Below are 23,773 nucleotides of genomic sequence, written 5' to 3'. Positions count from 1 at the left end.
TTGATCTCATTTTAAAGATGTTTAACTTAGCCAGCAGTTACTTTTTACCGTTTTGTAAAATTCAAATTAGTTTTTGAGATATCAGGGTACAAAGTCAGAGAGCTCAATAAGTTCCTTATGGAAGGACTAAAGTAAAAAGACAATTTCATTAAAAATGTATTTTCTCTTACAGTTTTTAATCAATGTTTTTCCAACTTTTTGAGTATTAAATAATCTTAGCTTTATATTTAACTATCTTATTGTAGGAAAGTTTAACATTTTGAATAACTATTTATTTTATAATTTTGGTCATAAAACTCTCAAATTTTAATTATTTTTATATACCATTTGCAATTTATTATTAACAGATTACTCATTTTGTTTCATATTTATTTCACAAAGCTTTTTAAAACTATACTAGTTTCATTGTCAAGTGGTAAATGTTAAATGAATTTGAAAATTTTTAAGTTATTAAACAGTTTATTTTATGATGTATGAATAAATTCGAATAAAATTAAAATCTATATGTTAACTAATAAATTGTTAATAATTTTCCTTTTCCATTTAATGCTATTTGTGTATTTAACTTAGGTTGCTCTTCCTCAATCAATATTGATTCCAGGCTGTAGAGTTTGCTTTGTTTATATCGTTTCAAAACTTTAAAAAACTGTGGAATTCTTGAACTTAGATTATATCACAAAAAAATGCTTTTAAATTATTGTTAAACAGCAAGAGTTCACTCTTACATTAGTTATTTGTGTAAATGGTAAGACAATAAATGTTAATTACTCTGTAAATATAAATTCAAAATCAAAAGCAACACCATACTAATTATATATTTTAATAATTAGTTGTTTTTAAGTTCAAGTAGCAGATTTTTGAAAGTTTGTAGTTAAAAATTCTCTAGCAAGGTAAATAATGTATAAATATTATTTGTTACCACTTTTTTACTTTACTAATTGACTTTATTTACAATTTACTCTATTGTATTACTTAAAAAAGAAGTAATCACTGCAGTTTATTTAAATATTTTTACTGAAAATTAAATTTTAGTAACTACATTGCAGACAATAAAATAAAATTTGTTGAAGATATAACAGTTTTTGATGTATCAAACAATGTCATCCTCCTATCACAACATCTCCACCTTGCTGGTTAAAATGGACTCATCTGATAAAGATTACAGGTGAGTAAATGGTAATCATCGTTTAAAAAAGTTTTTGGTAAGAGTTTTTGGAGTTTAAATACTTTTTAATTGGTGGTATTTTATACATCAAAATATGTTAACTACCTGCTAAGCAATCTGAACTTTTTAAGAGTATTTTCTTTTAAATATGCATTTTTTTAAATTACTTGTTTATCTAATCAATTTCGGTTTTTAATTAACTTATTCTTTTACAGTCAAATTTTTTTGGAATTTTCATAGTTATAAAACTCTGTAATTTTTTTGATTTAGTAAATGAACATTTGAAAAGTAACAATGTTATTTTTGTTAGTAATTATATGATAGTTGAAGTATTGAATATAATATGCCTATTATAAATATATAATATATCTTTGTTAAAGATTTTGATTATGTCATTCTATATAGAGTTGAATTAAAAAAAAAAAAATTTCTTTAAGTTATTAATTATAAGCAACATATCTAAAATTCTTTGAAATGATTTTGATAATAACCATCATATGTAAAGAAACTAATAATAACATTTGGTATAGGTTCATGGCACTTAATGACATGACGCATCAGTTACAAAAAGATTCAGTGAAGCTAGATGATGACAGTGAACGTAAACTTGTCAAAAAAATTCTCAACCTGATTGACGACAAAAACGGAGAAGTTCAAAATTTAGCAGTTAAATGGTTTGTAATAAAATTATTATTAATTAGATAAAGTTTTGAATAATTAATTGTTTTATAAAAATATAAAAAGTTATCATGTTGACTAGCAATTGAAAATTTGAAATGTTTTGTAAACTTTTTGTTTGAATAACTAGTTTCAAGACTCATAAAAGCCTTAACTTACTTTTAATTTTTTAAGGTTTTTAATAAACAAGTTTTAAGTGAAAAGTATCAGTTGACCAACTGAATTTCAATGGCTGTTTAGATGTTTTCAAGTTTATCAAAAAAATAGCATTAGTGAAAATAAAACAAAACACATCATTTTTTTATAACTAATTTTTATTATCTTAAAACTTTTATTTCTAATTTGAAGTGGGTTAAATTTAAATAGTATTGGTTTTAAGCAGTATGAAGATTGTTCAAAAGTGGTGTGGTTTTTATATATTTTTGTTTTTTTGTAAATGCTTCTCTTAAAGTGTCAAATTTTTACTCTTATAGATGATGAAGTTATTGTTTTGTATAATAAACGTTAGAAGCTTCTAATACTTAAAAAATCGTCATATTTTGTTTTAAGTTGTAAATAAATTAATCCTTTTACAAACTAAATAAATAGTGTGTGTAAAGATTTAATGCATATAAATATATATTTTAGATAGTACTAAAACTATGCTGTGTTATGTTGTACACTTTAAACTAGATAGCTTTTAGTATTTATATGTTAATATATTTCTGATTTACTGGATTTTCTACTATTACTTAGCATTGTAATAAAGATAGTTCAGTTTCTAGTATTTCAAGTGGTAATTTTTTATTTCTAAAAATGTCCTTTTTAAATAATGTAGTTGAAAATTGTAAACAAAGTGTTTTATTTTAAAACTGAAAACTTCACTTTACTTATTTTATAACAAATTATACTTTTTATCTAAATGAAAAAAAAAGTACACAACATTTCAAATTTTGACAGTTCTAATAATTCTGAGTTGTTTTAAAATATCTCTTAATAAATAATATTTTAATCAATTTTACCATTATTTTCTCAATAATAAAAATTTCATGGATTTATTATTCAAGTTAAAAATATATTTTGAGATACAACTAAAAGAATGTTTAAAAAGTACTAAAATATGGCTTTTTAGTGGTTTTTAGTTTACTTTTTTTATAAAGATTTTATTTGAAATAATTTTCTATTATCTTAATCTTATTACTTATACTTACAATGCACATTTTTTTCAAGTTTAAAATATTTTTTGAGATATGTACTCTTTAAAGTTTTTTATAAGGATTAGAGTTATCTAATTTAGATTGTCGAACTTGAATTGTCATTGTAACTGTGTCATGTAACTTAGTCTAAAAAATTCAGTTAAGCTCTATATCTGTTTTTTATATTACACAGGGTTGCCACTTTACCTGGAATCCTGGAAAAATCTGGAATTTGGAATATTTTTGAAAAAAAACCTGGAAAAACCTGGAATTTTAACAATTTTCACATGTTCATTAGTAAAATTTTGATTTGACTCAAAAAATCCTATCATATAAATAAAAAATTTTTCTCATCATCAAATTTTTTTGTTATTGAAAACATGTTTAAAGTAGCTTTACAGTATATTTTCAATATTTTTACACTATTAAATACAGTTTCTTACCTTAAACATAACTTTAAACTAAAAATAGACCCAAAAATGTGTATTATTAAAATCTGAAAGAAATTAGGAAAACCTGGAAAAATTTTTGAAAAAACGAGTGGAAATCCTGATTACACTTAAAACTATTTACTTTAAAGATAACCGCTTTGTATAACTTAAATAACTCAAAAAAAAATTACAGCTTAGGTCCAGTATTATCAAAGATTAAGGGAGAACAAATTGAAGTTGTAGTTGATCAACTTTGCAAAAATATGCAATCTGATAAAGAACAGTTACGCAGTATATCTGGGTTAGTTTTAGATCTTGTTCTGTTAAAAATCTTGTATTGTCATTTGAAATAAAACAGTATATCATATTTAATTTAAAACAATAATTTTTTTCATTACTATATACTATATTCATATACATTAGGTATTATATAGGTATTAGTGTAGAAATGACTTTTTCAATTTTTTTTATAAAGCCCCCTTTAATGAAATTATAAAAGTTATGGCCCTGTCAAATAAGATTTATCTAAAAACTACTCTAATACCTTTTCTTTTGCAGCTTATGGCCCTTAAACTTTCTAAAATGTCCCGCTTTGGGAAGCCCTGGTCTAATTTAAGTTTCATAGTTTTCCTGTCACATTTAGTCCAAATTTCAAAACTACCCCACAGTTACTTTTATACAACAATATGATATAATAATTTTTCATGTTCTAATACAGATTATTTATAGTTACTGTGCCTTTTAATTTACTTACGTACAAAGTTTTGATTATCATTTTTATTTAATAAACTATGTAGTATGCAGGTTTAATTATAAGTTTACATTATGAATATAAAAGCTTTTAGATTATTGAAGTTTTTATTGATTTAAAAATAAAACTTTAAATTGTAAAGAATATTGTTAAGACATTAAACATAAATTTTTAAATTAAACTATGTTACCATTAAATCAAGAGTTTTGGAGAGTTTATTACTTGACAATTGTTTCCTTTCTCAGTGATCACAAGTAAATAAACTTATTAATGTGTGTATACTATTTTTCCAATAATTAAACTTGTAATAGAATTGGATTGAAGACGGTTATTTGTGAACTCCCACAGAGCAACGCCAATTTAGTTGGTAACGCTTGCAAGAAAATCACCTCCAAATTAGTTTCCATCATCAGCCAGAAAAGCGACGTTTCGGTACTGCTTGAGTCTCTTGAAATATTGGGTAAATATTTGCTAATTTTCTAATAGACTACTATGTGAGCTTCTGTATACATATAATTTTTAAAAGTAGCATTTAGAGTTCTCTACTTGGGTTCAAGAAATAAATACATACGTATTATTTTGAACAGTTCTCTTATAAATAATGTTTCACTCTATTAGATTTTCACTTATAATTTTGTACTTTTTCGAATAGTTTTTTATATATTATCTATTACTTATGTATTCAAATACAAGTTTACTTTTTATAAGTAAACATAAAACTTTTAACAAAATTAACAAAAAACTAAATTAACATACAGGTGATCTACTTGACAAGCATGGGGCCTTATTGATCACTTACCACAGAGGAATCAAAGAAATACTCGTTCCAATGCTGAAAAATCAAAGGATGGCAATCAGAAAACGTGCATACAACGCATTCGGATATTTGGTTCGTTGTTATTTATGGTTGAGTTTGAAACAATTGTTTTTTATTCGCGTTAATTGAAAAATATGTTTGTTTGTGAAATGCTAATTTTACAACATTCCAAAAACCTATTTTGGATTTACATATAATCTATGACTGTTGCTGGGGGTATACTTACAATTCCCACTCAAAATTTTTAAAAATTTTTCTTTATATATTTCGTTATTTTGTATATTTTTTGATTATTTTTTACTATCTATTTTACCCCTAACCCTTGCGTTTGGTCAATAAGCGGTTTTTGGATTTGGTCGGGTGGGAATTGATAGCGTTAAGGGCTGAGCTGTTCCTGTTGCTTCGATAATGTTGTTTATTTGTATTATTTTTTATTAAGATACAGTAAAATAAAGATAAATAAAATGTTGAGTATTCCGCTAGCAAAGCTGTAGTAAATTTTGAGTTTGGAACTTGTAACAACACAACTTGTGAACTTTTTCACTCAATATCACAAATCTTTATAATAACATTATAAACAAACGCATGAAATGTAGGCTACAAAACAGTCGTGTCTGATATAAGAACAATTTTTTTTATTTTTTATAAAACACTTATGAATTTTACCAACACACAAATTAACAGGCAACAACTGTAATTTATGTATTAATGAAATACGTTAATTTTTTACTGAACTGAATATTTTCTCACCTTGAAACCAACAGGCAACAAGCTGCCACACAGTGATCTTGGAGGAGCTGATGACCTACATAGTGGCCGAGCTGTGCAACAACCAGCAATCAGACAACTTGCACTCGACTTACGTGGAATGCGTTTGCTGCATAGTGAGGAACGCAGGCGGCAGGATGGGAAGTTTCGTTGAACAGATCATTCCGCTGGCCACCATGCTTTCATCTAACGACGAGGTTTGTTTGATTGTTTTTGTAAAATTTAATTTAGAAAAGATGTTATACAGAGTTTGAAATAGTTGAATTTGACCGAAAATTGAATAAGTTGGCATATGGTAAATACAAAAAGTTTTGCATAGTTCTAATGATGCAGTTTGTTTGATTCAATTTTTTCTTCTTTAAGTTTGAAATATTTCCATTATTTTTAATTTTGTTCTAAAAAGTTCTAAACTTAAAAATATAATTAATAATATTACACTATACAAAACTTATTAAAGAACACAAGTTTAATAGATCTATCCAAATTTACATGTGTACATTTTGCTAAGTATCAATATATTTATGCAATAATACATCATAGAGCACTGATGAACTGAGGGAGAAATGCATTCAAACATTCGATCTGTTTCTCAACAAATGCCCACGTGAAATGACTAAACATCTTGAAACTGTTCTACATCACTCGTTAAAGTGAGAACACTTTACTTGGGTTGTTTGGTGCACTTAAACCTATTTAGTTTTCAAATTAATATAGTATTAGGATTTAAGTAATTGTATAACTACATAGTTTGTTGAGTGAGAACATTTTTACTTCTCAATTGTTACATAAATACCTTTGATTTATAAAAATTGTACTGTTGAGAAAGAGTTTTAAATTTTTTCGACTATTTTATTTTTGTTTTGGTTTATAAAAACCTTAACTTTGTTTAATTAAATCTGGCAAACAATATTATCAACAAAAGTATACTTTTTATAGAGCAAAAATTTTTTTTAGTGGACCGCTGTCTTTTACGGATTCATTGAAGTACTATGCAATAGTTAAAATATTTAAGTTCTATGTTATCAACACAAATAAATTTGCTTGTTAGATGTCTTCTTAAAAACAAACAATTAGTGTTTTTATTGACATTTAAAACTAAGTTTTTCAACCTTTGTTAAAACTATTCTCAAAAGATCAGAAATATTAGTCAAACATCACAGCTTTGACTGATACACAGTTACTTATTGTAATGTAATTCTATATTATAATGTTTTAATTAATACGTAACATGTAGGTTTTGGTGTTTAATAAAATATTTTTATACTGTATTTTTTATATAAGTATAATATTTATGATCCCAATTAGAACGATGATAGTGATCTTGAAAAAATTAAATCTACTAAAATTAAATAAATATTTTTACAGTTTTATAGGTCATGATCCGACTCAGATCTTGAATACTTTAAATAAATTAAAATTAAGTTAATAATATTTTAAACAGCTTCATCGGATATGATCCCAATTACAACGATGATAGTGATCTAGAAGACGAAGAATCTGATTTTGACGAAGATGACGATGAAGACGATTATTCAGATGACGAAGACATGAGTTGGAAGGTAAATTAGAAAAGAAAATTAAGAAAAGATAAAAATTAGTCTTAATAGATATTAAGATACCTAAAGATTGGTTTCTTATTCAGTTTCTGATTGTAGCAAACTTGAACATAAAATTAAAAGTACTTCGAGAAACTAGTTATGAAGGTCAAGTTTATAAGTATCTTTTAATAAGATAATTAAATCTATTTTAAATTTTTAGGTACGCAGAGCGTCAGCAAAATGTTTGGAAAGTTTGATAACAACTCGTTCCGATTTCATTGTATCCTGCAATTACACCATGAATTTGGCTAAATGTTTGATCAAAAGATTCAAGGTTTGTGTTTTTTTTGTAAAATTTGTTTAAAATATTTCAGTTAACTAATAAAGAGGTTAGCTTTGGTTGTTTATTATTTTAAAAATGTATAAAAAACTATTTAAAAAATAAAGTCTTTGACTTTATATCTTTTATTTTAGTGATTAAGTGTGTATACAAGTAGTGACTGAGCTGTTTCATTCTATTGATATATTTTATTAAGTTAAGTTATGTATTCACCTTTAACTAATTGACAGCATTTAATTTAATTGTTTTAATCGAATACAGTAATTAAAAAATTATATTTAATTTGATGAATATCCTTTGCGGGAAAGAGAGAAAAAAGGTTAATAGCTTTTTTATTTAATATGTAAGTAAAATATTGTGAGTATGGCCGAAGAAGATTATAAAATAAGTCATTTAAAATTAAAAACATTATTTCAGTACAACTATCAATAAGAAAGATTAAAAACCTGACATTAAACACATTTTTTCAGTAAAGTAAATATTTCCACAGAAAAGAATAAAGTTATAAATATTAGTGAACAACAATAGTACAAATTTTCATTCAAACATTTTCACAGGAATAGTACAAATTAAAATTCAAACATTTTCACAGGAAAGAGAGGAAACGGTGCGAGTCGATGTTTTCTCAGCGTTCACCGCATTGATAAAATGTACTGCTCTCTACACCTCCAGTGGTCAGGACCCACAGCAAGTTGCCATGGACACGGAAGACGTTGCCATGGAAGTTGCCGACCAACACCCACAATCGAACGAGCTACCCACTTGCGTTCCCCTAATTATCAAATGTTTGTATTAGTTGCTATTATTAATTATCAAAAAATGTATATATTGAATAATATCATTATTTACAATGTTCTTTCTATATTTTTTTTAACTTGATGCTAAAACTAAAATTAGTTCATATTTAAACATTGATTTCAGTTTAAATCATTTTCAAATAGTCAACATGGTTTATGTAAACTTGTTTCAAACCAAAGATTCTACATAAGGATAAAATATAATCACGAGAAAGTCATTCATGTATATGTAAACTTTTTTTTTTCTGTTTTTTATATAATTTTTCTTGTTTTATTGTTAAATATTTTAAGCCTAAAACTTTAAAATAGACTAAATTGTATTTAAAGACCCGTTACTAATAAGTATAGAACTCATTCTTTTTACAGCTCTGCAGCGCCACTTTGCGGATAAAAGCATCCGCACGCGCGAGTGTTGTTTCAGCATGCTGAAGCAGCTGGTCGTGTCGATGCCTGACTGCCTGGGCGACCACGAGCTGCAGGTGGTCATCAACAAGGGGCTGCAGTTCAGCTTGCAGGGCAGCAAGAAGCACAACTCCTCCAACATAAAGATCGAGGCGCTCAGGTTCGCCCACGTGCTGCTCAACAACCACCACAAACAGGTTGGAGATTGTAATAAAAAAAAAATTATCGCCATGTTAATGTGGATTTTTTTTGTATTGCATAAAAAACATGTTGAAAAAAGTTTTAATACTTTTAACATGTTTAACTTTGATGATTTCGTGTTTGTGATAACAACCACAAACAGGTTGGAGGTTGTAACAAAAAAAAGTTATCGCTTTGTTACGAATAAATTAATGTGGTTTTTTTTATTGTGTCGCATAAAAAAAACATGTTAAAAAATATTTAAAAATTTTAATGTTTTGAATCAGTTTGATTTTAATGGTTTTAAAGAATATATGTATAAAATAACGTTGTTCGTATACTGATACTTGTTTTTAAATTGTAATGGGTTAGATAAGTTTTTAAAGGTTTTAAATGACGAAAAAAGCATAAACACAATAAACCAACATGAAAATTTGTTAATTTCAAAATTGTGTTACATTTATAGGCCACCAAACAACACGTTTTGCTCCTCACAAATATGACAGTTCCCTGTTTGGACGATTCCTTCTACAGAGTCACTTCCGATGCCTTGATTGTTGCCCAGGATATTGTTGAGGTTTATTTGTTTATTTGTATTTATTAATGCGTATTAGCCTACTACTTCGTTATAATTAAGGCCATAGGGGGGGGGTCCAATATTTTTTTTTACAAAAATTAATTTTGGCATTTATATGAAAGCTTTAAGTACAAACTATAAGCCAGCTTTTATAGAATTCAAAAATATCATTTAACTTTTGAGATATTGAATTTTGTTGTAAAAATTTTCCAATATAAACGTATGGACCACAAATTTTTGGGGGTAAATTTTCTCGGAAATTTTAAAATTTACTAAAAATCTATCTCCTCCTTCATTTTTCAAGCAATCTTCTTCAAATTTTCAGGAAACGTTCCTTATAATAGAAGAAAAAAACATTACTTAAGAATTTTAGTAATTTTAAAAATAATAATTTTATCACAAAAATTATAAAAAAAAAGTGTTCTTTTTTAAATATTTTTTTACATTTTTTTTTTAATCTAAAGTAAGGTTTTTTTTATATTGTATAAAGATTAGACTGTGAAAGTTTGAAGAAGATTGCTTGAAAAATGTAGAAGAACATAGATTTTAAATGAAATAGTCTTTTTTCGCTGTTTTAGTTTTCCCTTCCCATATGGAACCTATTATGCGGCCCGACTTTGACCTGTCATATCTCAAAAAATAATACAAATTTTTTAAAACAATAAAAAGCATCTTGAAGCTTAGAAAAACTCTATAAAATAAGATCAACTTGTAAAAAGCATGGTTAATAATATTACATTCTATCAAATTAGGTTTGGTGTTTCAAAAACGTATTTGTTGATAAACTTTGAAACTAAGTATTCTCCAATTTAAAAGTATTTTACATTTTATTCTCTTGCATGGTTTGTTAAGGCATATTTAACAATAATTAAGCTGACCTCTTACTTTTTACTTTTACTTAGCTACATCACAATATTCATCAAACTTATTGTTATTAATATTGATTATTCAGGTAATGTACAGTGGCGAGGGTTCAATTAACAACGAGGAGGAAATTTTATCGGCTTTGTACAAATCAACTTTATCAAAACTGCAAGCTTCTAATGTCGATTTGGAAGTTAAAGAAGGCGCCATTACCTGCATGGCTTGCATTATCACTCATGCCGGACATAAGTTTGTTTTTTGATTATTTTTTGATTATTATATAGAAATTAACTTAAAACTAAAAATAGATCCAACAATGTGTACTTTTAAGAAATTAGGAAAACCTGGAAAAATGTTTTTAAAAACGAGTGGCAAACCTGATTTTTATTGTTGACTAATCATGGTTTGTATAGTAACTCACGTTAAACATAAGTGTTAATAATTTTATGAATTTAATTTTTTTTTGTTATATATTTTCAACTCGTTTTTTAGATTCTGAACGCTGATAGTTACGTTTTTAAATACAGTTTCCAGAGTAGATTTTTTATTTTAGTTTTATATTTTCTCACAACGTTTCAACATTTAAAAATTTTATGTTGCAATTTTGGATTGTATGATTTTGAAAATTGCGAACAAAACACACAAAAGACAATTAAAACTAAAACAGTGTTTTTAGTAAGAATAAAAAAAAAGCAGTTTGACGTTCTCTTACACAGTAAATACATAAAAAGATGAAGTATTAAAATAATTTTGTATTTTCACAGACACATATTATTTTACCAGGTTAGGCGAGAATATCGTGCACGAGACGCTTCAACTTTTCGTCGACAAACTTCGCAACGAGATCACGAGATCGTCGGCAACAGTGTCGTTGCTGAAGATCGCGTTGAACTCAAAATTGTCATCGTTGCTCGTGCTGAAGCAGGCGTCGATTGAACTCGCCAAATTCCTAAGGTTGAACGTGAGATCGCTGAAAATCAACACTCTGAACTGCCTGGAAGCGTTCTTCACCAAATTTCCAAAGTTAGTTTTTTATTGTTTATAGAATAAATGAGTTGTTGTAAGTTTTTATAATTGTTAAAGTGAGTTTTAGTTTTTATTTGGGAACTGTCATATTAATTAAGTTTCAACAAAACCATTATTATACTTTGATGCTTTTTAATTCAAGTCTATTTTTCAGACTATTTCAAAAGCACTTGAGGTTTTTGGTTGTGTGTAATGTTTTACTTTTACTAAAATAACCACTCTTCAGGTCATTTATGTTTTTTTGCTATTTAAGTATTCATCTGGTTTGATACAGGAATTCAACAAATATGTATATAGATCAAACGTAAGGGGAATTACAAATCATTAATGCCAGTGTAATAATAGATAACTATACTGGCATTAATGATTTGCAGAAACGTACCAAGCTACGTGCCTGCAGTATAGTTATCTATTATTTTATATTAATTATATGATTATACTGTAACAGTGAGGTCGATGTTGAAATAATATGCAACGTAGTGGAGCAACTTCCGAACTTGATAGAAGAAAACGACTTGCTGATAACCAAGCTGTCAATAAAACTGTTGACTTTGCTGATGAAGCAGCCGAGCAATGCTGACTTCAAAAACTTGCTGCAGAACATCATGCCCAAAATATACAGCATCGTGCTATCTCCCGTGTTGCAAGGTTTGAGTTTATATATGTAGACAATTTGCAAACGTTTATTGGAAAAATTAATAAACTTGTTGGCCATTTGTGAAATAAATTTTTACAATTTTTTTTTGTTGTGCGTAGTCTGACTTCTATAAAAGAAAAGTACTTTTTAGCTGGTTGATGTGTGATAATTTTTTTACGAATTTACAAAAAGTTTCTTTGCATCTCACTTCTTTCTCACAAAAAATTAAAAATTGTTCAGCTTATTAATGTAAAAAAAAGCGTCCTTCAAAATAAATTATTTTTCTAAACCAGATCAAACATTTTTGTTAAATACTCAAACATCAAAGAGAAATTGAAAAACAGAACTCTTTGCTTTAATTTAGAAACAAATTTATAAGAAAATAAAAAACTTAACTAACAAAAACCTTTTATTTTAAGGAGCGGCACTGGATTCCTTGCTGGAGTTCCTTCAAGTGCTGGTTGCCAAGAGAAACGACCGGAAACCCTTCGCCAACTTCAGGGAGGTTTTGAGAAACCTCATCAAGCCCATCTACCCCAAACCCCATCAAAAATCCCCCACACCGGGAAGAAACTACCCGCAGGACGAGGAGACCGTTCTCCACAAGCAAGCGTACAACTCGACGGGTTCGTTTTAATGATTTTTATTTATTTTCTTATTATTTGTGTGCATTAAGCGACATTTGTTTTTACAGTTCAACTGATTTGATGTTGAATTTCTATTTTAGTTCTATATTTAATATCTTTTAGTAGTTGTTAGTCAGTCTTATATTAATTTTAAAAAACTTTTAAATTCTTTTGCTTGTTATTTCATAGGAAAAGTTTCATTTTTATTCTGTTACAATTTTTTAGAGTTATTGTTATATAACGTTTTTAAACTATCAACATAATTTTAAACCCCAAATATTTATATTATTATATAATATACTCACAGCAAAGTTTTATTCTACAACTTAAATGACTGTATCTCAAAGTTTTACAATTTAAAAACTGGCTTATAGTTTACTTTTAAAGCTTTTCTATAAGATCTCACAGTATTTTTTAGTGTATTGAAGTTATAATTATAGTAAAAACTTTTTTCTGTAGAAGTTCATTAAATTATTACATAACACCCTCACAGCAAAGTGCATAGCGGCGTTGGTGCGAACTTGCCCGAGCGAATGCAGCATGATAATACAGCAGTTTCAATCGGACGTGCAAAACAAGAAATCCACAGATCTCATCAAGTCCTTCGTGCTGCTTTCAATCGGCGAGATCGGCTGCTCCATTGACCTGTGCGAATACACCGACCTTCATAAAGTAATTATAGATAGTTTGATTTTAAACTTAATATCTTAAATTTTGGTTTTACATATAAATGTTTAACTATATAGTTTTTTCTTTTAATTAGTAAAAATTACTTCAAAATTGTTGTTTAACATTTTGTCTTAAAACTTTTTTTTTTTACATTATAAGTTACAACTGTCAATTGTTATGTATTTGTAGCTGTTTTGTTCTGACAATCAAGATATTGTTTTAATAATAATTCGCTCAATTTTTTAACAAAAACAATTTACCCTTTGAAAATGTTTTAAGTGTTTACATTAATCATTTAAAGAAGTAAAAAAATATATAAAACAAACTCAAAAAGTTCATTCTGTACGCTTTTCATGAAACAAATAATGTTGCGAAAAAAAAAAAGTATATAAATTAAAAATAAATAGGTAAATAACAAACAAATTAAGATTGTGATGAACGCATTCGATGAAACGAACGAGGATGTGAAGTCATCTGCTTCTTTCTCATTGGGTAAAATTTGCGCGGGAAATTTGCAACACTATCTGCCTTCAGTGCTCAATCAAGTTGCCGATATTGTAAGTTTTTGTGTTATTGTTTTACTTTTTAAGAATCTGAACTTTAAAAACTGCTATGAAAGTTAAAACAGCAATGTAAAAGTAAAATATTAATCAAATTACAATTTAATAAGCTCTAAAGTCTAGTAAGTTTAAAACTCAAATAAAGAACAATTTTTTAAAATTTAAAAATAAAGTGTCCAGGCTATGAAGTGAGTCACGAACCACAAAGGTTACAACTTGATTTAAAATTTGTACTAAATATTTTTTTCCACCTGCAAACAGAACAACAAGAAATCGTACCTGCTGATTCAGTCGCTGAAAGAAACAATAAGCTGCGTTTCGAGCTTCCAACTTGAACCTTACATCAAAGACGTGTGGAAAGTGCTGTTCTGGCACGCTGAAAACTGCGAAGAGGGTTCGTGTTTGTTTTATTTGAATTTCTATCTATTTAAAGTTGACCTACATATAACAAGTTAACTTGAGCCTCTGTTTATCTTTTTTTATAAATGATAATCTTTTGTTTTGATGTATTCCAAAAAAATATTGATGATTAAACATTTACTTGATTTTACTTATCCAAATACATAAAACTTGGTGGACTTGTGATTGGATGTTTTAATTTTAGCTGACTTAATTAATAGTTTTTATTTAAACTGAAATCAAGTTGTTTACAATCACTGAGGTATAACTGAAACACAACTGAGTTTGTCATAAGTTTTAAAATATTTTAATTTAAAAAGTAAAACTATCATAAATTACGATAACCATGTATTAGTATTACAACTGAGTTAAAAAGTTGATATCCGAACGTGTTAAAGTCCCAGCATGTTTAGCGTTCTGTTTCAAAAAAAAATGAAAATGTTTATTTCATACTAACAAAAATTTTTATTTTAACAAAGAACAGTTCTATTTTAACTTGATATCCACACAGGAGTTCGAAAATTAATATCAGAATGTTTGGGCAAGCTCACACTCCACCACCCTTCAACCTTGTTGAACCAACTTGAATCCCACCTGACATCGGAGAACAGCAACGTCAGAACCACTGTGGTCACTGCTGTCAGGTTAGAGAATATATATAAGTCATTAAATTAGTTCAGTTTTAATTAACGAATGTTCTGTAAAGATAATAATATATAATTAATTACAATACAAGGAACTACACAACTTTACAAACTACCACTGTCAGATTGTAGAATAACTTCTTATTTACCTTGTATATTTTATCTATGCCTCACTCGAACTTATTTAGTTTTAAATAGTGAACAATCAGTAAACATAGAAATAAAATATTAATAAGATTCCATACAATGATCTACATAACTTTACACAGGTTCACACTGAACTTCAACGACCAGTCGGAAGTGTTCCAATTGTTGCGTCACAAACTGCATAATTTCCTCAAATTGATAGAGGTTAAATAGCTTTTAGTGTTAATTAGAATAAGATATGTAAGTTTTTATTTTAGTTATAGTATTGGAAATTGCAAAGAGAATTTTTGAATAGTTTTGTTTAAGTGAATATTTTTATAGCTAAGAATTGTGTCTCTTTAAGAGTTTTATAAAGTATATAGAAATATTGAAAGCTAATCTCTAACAAATCATCCAATGAGTTAAAAAATATGTAGCTATTTAAATTAATTCTAATAGTATTGTAATTTCATATTGTCTACTTTTATTTTGCTGTTTATTTACTGATTAACAAGTTATTTAACTGAATTGTAACCAACTTTTTTTTCTAGGACGAGGACTTGAACGTAAGATTGAGCACGATTTCTCTGCTCAACTCGATTGCACACAACAAACCCAATTTGCTGCAGCAAAATTTGCAAGAAATATTGCCCAAACTTTACGAGCAAACACTCATTAGAAAGGAACTCATACGGTGGGTTGAAAGTGTAAATTTAAAGTGTGATAGTGTAAACAGTAGACTTGTAGTTTTATAGTGAAACTCGAAGTTTATGAAAAAGTATGTGTCTCCATACGACATTAATATAAACTAAAGATTTTGCTAAAGTTCAAAACTTTAATAGTTATAGGTTAATATAATTAGTAATTAATTTTGAGGCTTGAGGGATGTTTAAACTAATCTAAAAGACAGAACTGCGATTTGTAATCAAGCGAAAAAGTTATCATCTAAGGCAGGGTTTCTAAAAGTGGGCCATATAGCCCCTTCTTGGGGACCATAAGCTAAAAGGGGGGGGGGGAGAGGGGCGTGAGTAGTAAAGGTGTCATAGGGATGTATTAGGCCATAATTTGATGCTTACACTAGATGTTCTAGAGTTAATAATGAAGAGCAAAGATAAAAATCTTAGGCATATTCGAGGGTAGTTTTGAAACTTACATTAGAATTTTTTAGAAAACTTTAGAAATTTTTGGGGTCATAAGCTGTAAAGGGGAGGGGGGTCATGAGGCCATAATTTGAAAAATACCGTTGATATTCTGGAATTGATGATGAAGGGGAAACAGTCTTAGGCGTATTTAAGGGTAGTTTTTTGAGAAAAATTTTTTCTCGGAGGGGTCATAGCGTTTTTTATTTCTTCAAAGGGGTCTAATGAAACAAAGTTTGGGTAACAGTCCTAGTGTCTTTGATCTCGATAGTTTTAAGACTTAAGGTCATAAGTTGGAGATTAGAGGACAAGTTTTAAGAATAAAGGTTTAAAAGGGGTTATGGTGCAAAAGTGATGACCCTTTCAGTTTTATGTTTAATTATTTTAATAAAATTAAAACTTTTTATTATTAAATAGAATATCTATTTAAAAAGTATGGTTTTACATTTGAAAATGACAATATGTGCGAATAAAACGTCAACCCTGTTGAATAACGCTTTATATGTTTTCCTAAGAAAATAATAAAATAAGTTTATATTTTAAAAAATACTAATGTTTATAAACAAGAGTGAAGTAATGATGTAGTTTTGTGTTCATGCATTCAACAAATACGATCCATGCAAATCTAACCTCTAGTCATATGAATAGTATTTTTGGTTGTTTTGATCACAAAACAATTTCTTACAACAAATTAGCAGTAATTATAATTATACAAAATAAAGTTATAAAAAACAAACATTGCAGCGAAGTGATGATGGGGCCGTTCAAACATTCGGTGGACGATTAAAATTAAACAAACTTATAAAAAAAATAATAAAATAATAACCGATAAAAACATAAAACAGTGAAGTGATGATGGGACCGTTCAAACACTCGGTCGACGACGGGCTGGATTTGAGGAAGGCGGCGTTCGAGTGCATGTATACGTTGTTGGACACGCTGTACAGCAAACTGGACATGCTCAACTTCGTCAAGTACGTGCAGAACGGCCTCAAAGACAACTACGGAATAAAGGTGACAAATTAACTTAATTTGTAGTTTTTTATCAATATAGGTTTTTGGTATATTTCGACTTATTAATGGAATGAAGGTTTAAAAATTTTTGAAATATTTTCTGTTTATGTGACTCTTTTCTTATACAACTTTAATTTTTTCTAAAAACTTATATTTTTTTGTCTTTTTTAAAGTTTGTATTCAATTCAGATGTTAACATTTCATCTGGTCATCCGAATGTCTTCTTTGTGTCCTGAAGCCTGCATAAGCAACATTGACCAGTTGGTTGAACCTCTCAAAATTACCTGCATGTCTAAGGTTTGTTAATTTTTGTTTCATGTAATTTAATTATTTTAATCACATGTGCATTTAAATTTTGGTCTATATTGACCTTGTAGTTTTAACGACTGTTAACTTATAGAGTTTGTAATCTTTGAAAAAACTCTTACTTAAAAAAGTATTGAAATTAGGCCTTTATATTCAACTCATCTGCCAGATATGTTTTACATCTTAACAAGGTTTGAGGTATAAGGGATCAAAAAAGTTGAGATAAATAGGTCCTTATGTAAAGTACAGACTATAACAATAAAAAATACTAAGTATTTTAAAAACTGTCTATTCTTGCAGTTTTCTTCCAATAAGGTTTTATTTTTTACTTGGAGTTTTTTATAAAAATAATTAAATATTTTTTGGATAAGCTTACATTTTGAAATCTAAAATTAAAACATTTTCAAGTTGTTTATGGAATATCTTCTAAAATTTTGGGTTTCAGCTAAAAAACTTTGTATGAAATAATTTTAAAATTTTCAAGCTTTTTGAAATTTATAAGTGATAAAGTTAACAAAAATACGCTTGTTGGAGAAGTTTAAAGAAAAACTATATCCGAGAACCTAAAGCTAGTCTTTACGAACTAGAACATTGTAACTCAAGTTACCCACATTACATAGTAGCGCTTATAGAATTTATTTTACTGTTTACTTAAACTTGTACGAATAGTAAAAATATTTGCAACTTGGCTATAATATGTCTTTATAAACTTTTAAAATTTAGTTTTAGATGGTTTAACTATATTAATTGTGTTATTAACTATCAAAAAATCAAAGTAAGTATAAAGAGCAGCTTTTGAAGAAAAAGTTTTTTTTTAACTGCGAGCTGTGCGCAGAATTTTTTATTAGTTACAGTTTAGAACTTATTAGTTATAAACTTGAATTTTTCTTATACGAGTCAGTACTTTGTATAAGTTGATTGACCCTTCTATGTTTGGATACTCTTTAGATACATAAAGAAACATTAAAAAAATATAAAAAGTAATATATAACTAAATTGTACATGTCAGTTAAACCTTTTTTTAAATACACAAGTTGTAAGTACATACAAAAGAAAATATTTTATAAAGTAGAGCCATTTTTAAACAAAATTTAATAATCATACAAAAATCATACAAATTTACAGAAATTTCAGTAAAAGTTATGTTTATGACGTATTTAGTTAAAAGTAAAAATTCATATAAGCTGGTGTTTTTTTCTATTTTTATTTAAACTCAAACTAGTAAAATGCAAAGGATTCAATTTATTGTTGCTTTTACTTGCACAATTTTATTTGGTGCAGGTAAATTCGCCTATGATGCAAAAGTTTTTCACAACGAAAACAGATCAACATACTGTAAGCTGCTAGGCTTTGTTGAAAGCCTGATAGAAGAGGAAGAAAAAACGAGTTTCCAATCTTTTATGGATGCTCTTTTCTACAAGAAAACTTGCGAAGAAAGATCTTTGTATGTTTTGCTGTTCAAACTATTTAGTCAAACGACGGCAAAATTTATTCGCTTTGTCGAAAATAAGACTAACGATGACTCCATTAATGTGTTGGTTTTTCTACTTTTTTGTCTACAGAGTTTATACATGCTAAACAGTTTGTCAATAATCTTGGAAAACAAATTAAAAAATATTTTCAAATTGAAACAAAAAAGTTCAAACACATTACAACTCAGTGAAGTTTCAAGCTTGAAAGTTGAACTTAAAAAAGACGGATTAGAGGAAGAATCAGTTTCAAATGTTAATCTGAATAAGGAAGATTCACCAAATTTGAAAACAAGTCAGCAGACAATTTTAAATTCAAAAACCAAAGTTCTTTCTAAATCAAGTTTGCAAGAAAATCAGTCTGAAGACAAAATATCTTCAGCTACAGATGGTACTTTTAATACAAGTTTGCAAGTTCCTCCATTAGACCTCAGCAGTCTAAAATCATATCCACCAGTAGAAATAATATCAAGCAGAGATACGCAAGAAGAAACTTGCACAAACTTACAAAAATGTACATCTGATTTAATTGCTCAAGTATCGCCGTTAAAAGAAACGGCACAAAGTGTTTTACCTCCAGCAAAAATGCAGGAAAAACCGTTAGATACAGAACAGGGTGCATGTAAGAAATTGCAGAAAAATACTTCCGATTTTGAGTCTACAGCTCTCGCTTCGAAAACCGAAGTTCTTTCTAAAACAAGTCAGTTGAAGCGCAAATTATCATCTTTAAACACGAATACTTTTGATTTTGAGTGCAAAGCTCCCGTCTCGACTAAACTTAATTCTTGTGTTCCATGTTCAACAAGCAGTTTGGTAGGAAATACTTCAAAATTACAAAAACCACTTTTAGAAGTTCCCCCAGGGTTCGAGGAAGTTTCTCGAAATACTGCTAATAATGTCTTTGTCAATATGCACACAAGTTTGGATGAAATTGTCAAAAACAACAATAATTTTGAAAATAAAATCCAAAACAATTTGTTATCTGTTCCACCCGGATTTGAACCGATAAGTAAAACTGCTACTACTCACAAATTGATTGTTGCAAACAGTCAGTGTTCGCCAGAAACATCAAGAGTATCAAATGCCCCTCCCGGTTTCGAGAATTGCAACCCAAAACCTCGGAACATAATTCAAACAAATGACAAGAGGGAAGCGAAATTCGGAGTACCGCCTGGGTTCGAGAAGAATACAATTCCATCAAACGCTCCAATGCTAAGAGAAATCTACTCTTGTATTCCGAAACAGGCGACCAGTTCTAACAAAAGTCTTCTAAAAGTTCCGCCAGGGTTTAAACCTTTACCTGATGCACGAAAACCAAATTTGCTTCAAGATGCGGAAAAGACCAACTATAAAAGCAAAACTAAAGCTAAACCATTAAACGCGCTACTCGAGTTTAAAGCTGCTTCAAAAGGCTCTGATATTTCATTCAAAAAGGTTCCTCCACCAGGGTTTGAACCCACACCTGGCACTAATATCAATTTCATGGGATTGGAAGAAGCTTTGTTAAATGATTTCAGCTTAAAAACTTCACCTGTTGCAGAATTACTGTCTGTTCCACCTGTATTCGAGTGTAATGGCCTGGTAAACAACGACAAGCTAAATGGTTTAACAGAAGCAGCTTGTGTTGACATTAGTTGTGAAGAAAAGAATAAGAAAAAGATTGTTCCACCACCTGGGTTTGATGCGGAAAAGAACACGAAAAATAAAGTATTACCACCACCCGGGTTTGGTGGAATTCAACCGTTAGTCTCTAAACATGCTAACTCTTTGAATGTACCGCCTGGTTTTGAAAGCAAAGAAGTGCTACAAAATGTTCTACAACCTGCAAGTTTTCAAAACAACAGCTGTAAAGAAACAAAAACAAGCATACCGCCTGGTTACAAACCACATTTAAAAGTTCCGCCAGGTTTTCGACCTAAATCTAACGCTTGAGTACCAATCAAGACCAGCAAAAACCAAAATTCTGTTTTCTATCGTAAAATGAAATGAAGAAGGAACTTTTGCAATCGGACAGTTCTAGCAATCAAATCTCATCAAATTGGTAGCAAGGTTCAACAAGAAATTCGGAATATATAAAAATTAATTATAAAAACAATTTAATTAGAGCCAGAGGCGAGGCAACTGGCCAAATAAACTGCCTCCTATAAATAATAAAATAAATATCCGGTATATTTTGTCTCATTTGTATAAGTTTAGTTACATTATTTTCGTTAACAAACTTACAACATATAGAGTTATTCCTAGGATTTTATCTTTTTAGTGTTAAAATCTGCTTTTATTTTACTAAAATAAATGTAACAATACTGAATAACACAACACAAGCTAATATTTTAACCAGCTCAATTTATAATTCTTAAAAATGTATAAACAAACTTATTTAGCCTTCTTTTTTTTTGTAATTGATAGGATTATCATTTTTACTCTCTTTACTATACTTAATGATGTGAAACTTTGAATATTCTCAACCTTAACTAATTGTTTTTAAAATTATACAATAGTTGATCAAGTAAGATCGCAATAAATTGTGCTACTATAGAAAAAACTTTTTTTTTGTAAAATTTTATACAGTATTTATATGGAAATAAAGTTAACAAAAGAAATCTTTAACAATTTGTTTGTTTTAAACATTTAAAATTAATTAAAATGTTTTTTCAATCTAATTTGTAGGTTAATTAGTCGACAAGTTGAGCAGTATATTTTTGAGTATTGCTATAAGTTTAATAGTTCCTCACTAATAAATATGTCTGTCAAGACAGTATTTAATTAAACATATCAAAATAAGTCAGACACTTATTAAAAAGCAATTCAAACTTAGTTCCAGCAAATAAAATGACAGTATACTCAAAATTTAATTCACCTTTTTGTTTTCAACACTCCATAAAATTATATCAGCATATTTGTAAAAGTAGACCAGAGTTTTCCAAACTTTTTTTAAAAGGACCCAATTAAAGAAAGTGAAAAAGCTATGGCCCTCTCCAACAAGATTACTCAAAAAAATATTATTAAAAACACTTGAGACTTTTTTAAGAATATGTAGTCTAAGTTGCAAAACTACCATTAGAAACACCTAAGAGCTTTTTTTTCTTTTCATCGTCAACTCCATATTATCTAGTGTTAGTTTCAAATTATGAAATCATGGCCCCCTATTTGCTCCTTTAATTATGGCCCCCCTTGGCCCCTTTGCTGCTCATGGTCCCCTAAATTTCTGTCATAGTAGACCCTGAAGTAGACCATGCGGTTACATGACAATTCAAACTCAAATTCTGACAGTTCAAATTCTTACCTACAATTAAAACCTACATTATTATTTTTATATTTGTCAAATATACATTACTTTTTTATTTGTGCTGTTTCAATTTTTTTAAAGAACTTTAATTGTCGGAATTTAAATTTTCCAGACCATGCTATGGTTTTAAAATACGCTTCACTGATTTTATAATCTCAAAAGGGTTATAAGTTTACCCATGAAATCATGTTATAGAAAAAATACACTAGTATATTTTTTTTTGTTTGGAATGTTGCAACACAGTTTCTGTGCAGCTGGTATTAATTTCACTTGCTGTTTAACGAAAATGCAAAAATTTTTCTACAAATTAAACTTTTTTCCGTGTGTTTTTACCTCTAACAAAAATATAAAGTTTAAGACATATTGTATTAATTATTTATTTAAACAGGTGAAAGCAGACTCCGTTAAGCAGGAATTTGAAAAACAAGATGAACTGAAGAAATGTGCATTGAGGGCTGTTTATGCTTTGCTGCAAATTCAACAAGTTAAAAAATCACAACAAATGCAAGATTTCCTCACACAAGTTTGTTATATTTACATATTGTTTGATGTGATAAAAATGTGCTTGATAAAATTAAATGAGCTTAATTTATTTTCACACAATTTTTTTTTATTATATTTACATATTACTTTATGTGATAGGAATGTGCTTTGAATTCAAATAAATTTGTTTTTTTTAATTCTCACGGTTACACATAAAAAAATTTTTCACCTACAGTTGAACAGAACACCTTATAAACTTTTGTTTTTATTCAAATTAACTTACAGCTTTATTAGTTACTTATCAAACAACTCAAAAAAGTTTAAAATTTTTACTAAAAATATCTTAGGTTCACTAGCGCTAAAAGTATAAACTTTAAATAATTTAAAACGGTGTTAAATATTTTTAGTCTGTTGTTTTACAGCAAAATAAACCTAACGTTTTATAAGTCAAAATAAAAAATAGTATAACTCTTTATTAATAATCACAGATGAAATCAAATACTGATCTTCAAAGAATGTTCGATTCGATACATAAAGACGCTACCCAAGTAAATAATCAGAAAAAAGTTGAGTCAATGGACCTTTCTTGATAAGTATTTTAAAAATCATAAAAACTAACACTGTTTTATGTTAAGTGTTACTTTGTGATTAGGAAAATATATTTCTTGCTTGCATACTAATATATTTTTTTAGCTTTTAGGTAAAAACTATTTATGTTTTTTCTAAAACTGTTAATAATAATTTTTTAATAGTTATGAAGGTATTTGATTAAAATTCAAGTTTTTTATTATGAAATATTATATTTAAATCATCTTTTTTTAGTGAATTAGTTATGTTGCATTATTAATTCCTTTATATTTTTTGATGCTTAAAACTTCTTTATATGAAAATTTTTCTTTATAGCAC

General features: G+C 28.1%; 1 protein-coding gene across 2 annotated transcripts; it reads left to right on the top strand.

Annotated features, from left to right (window-relative positions):
* Positions 1-1,044: 1,044 nt before the first annotated feature.
* On the top strand, positions 1,045-23,773 carry LOC145837216 (cullin-associated NEDD8-dissociated protein 1-like). Of its 2 annotated transcripts, none has more exons than XM_082944997.1 (26): positions 1,045-1,165; positions 1,696-1,839; positions 3,643-3,750; positions 4,512-4,660; positions 4,959-5,089; positions 5,782-5,982; positions 6,326-6,435; positions 7,227-7,344; positions 7,544-7,657; positions 8,256-8,448; positions 8,827-9,059; positions 9,509-9,619; positions 10,572-10,732; positions 11,267-11,506; positions 11,958-12,157; positions 12,566-12,772; positions 13,266-13,444; positions 13,870-13,998; positions 14,263-14,395; positions 14,912-15,044; positions 15,314-15,395; positions 15,722-15,864; positions 17,155-17,323; positions 17,513-17,620; positions 22,773-22,907; positions 23,356-23,773. In XM_082944997.1, exons 1-26 carry the CDS (start codon positions 1,086-1,088, stop codon positions 23,455-23,457), a joined length of 3,813 nt encoding a protein of 1,270 aa, XP_082801123.1. In that variant the 5' UTR covers positions 1,045-1,085; the 3' UTR covers positions 23,458-23,773. The 2 variants fall into 2 exon arrangements, with proteins under 2 accessions (XP_082801123.1, XP_082801122.1); XM_082944996.1 differs by having other exon boundaries at positions 13,849-13,998.

Source organism: Thalia democratica, chromosome 5 (genome assembly GCF_965202585.1).
Source record: "Thalia democratica chromosome 5, ktThaDemo2.hap1.1, whole genome shotgun sequence".
NCBI lineage: Eukaryota > Metazoa > Chordata > Thaliacea > Salpida > Salpidae > Thalia > Thalia democratica.
Note: the sequence above shows the minus strand (reverse complement) of the source record. Positions and strands in the feature narration are given on the sequence as shown.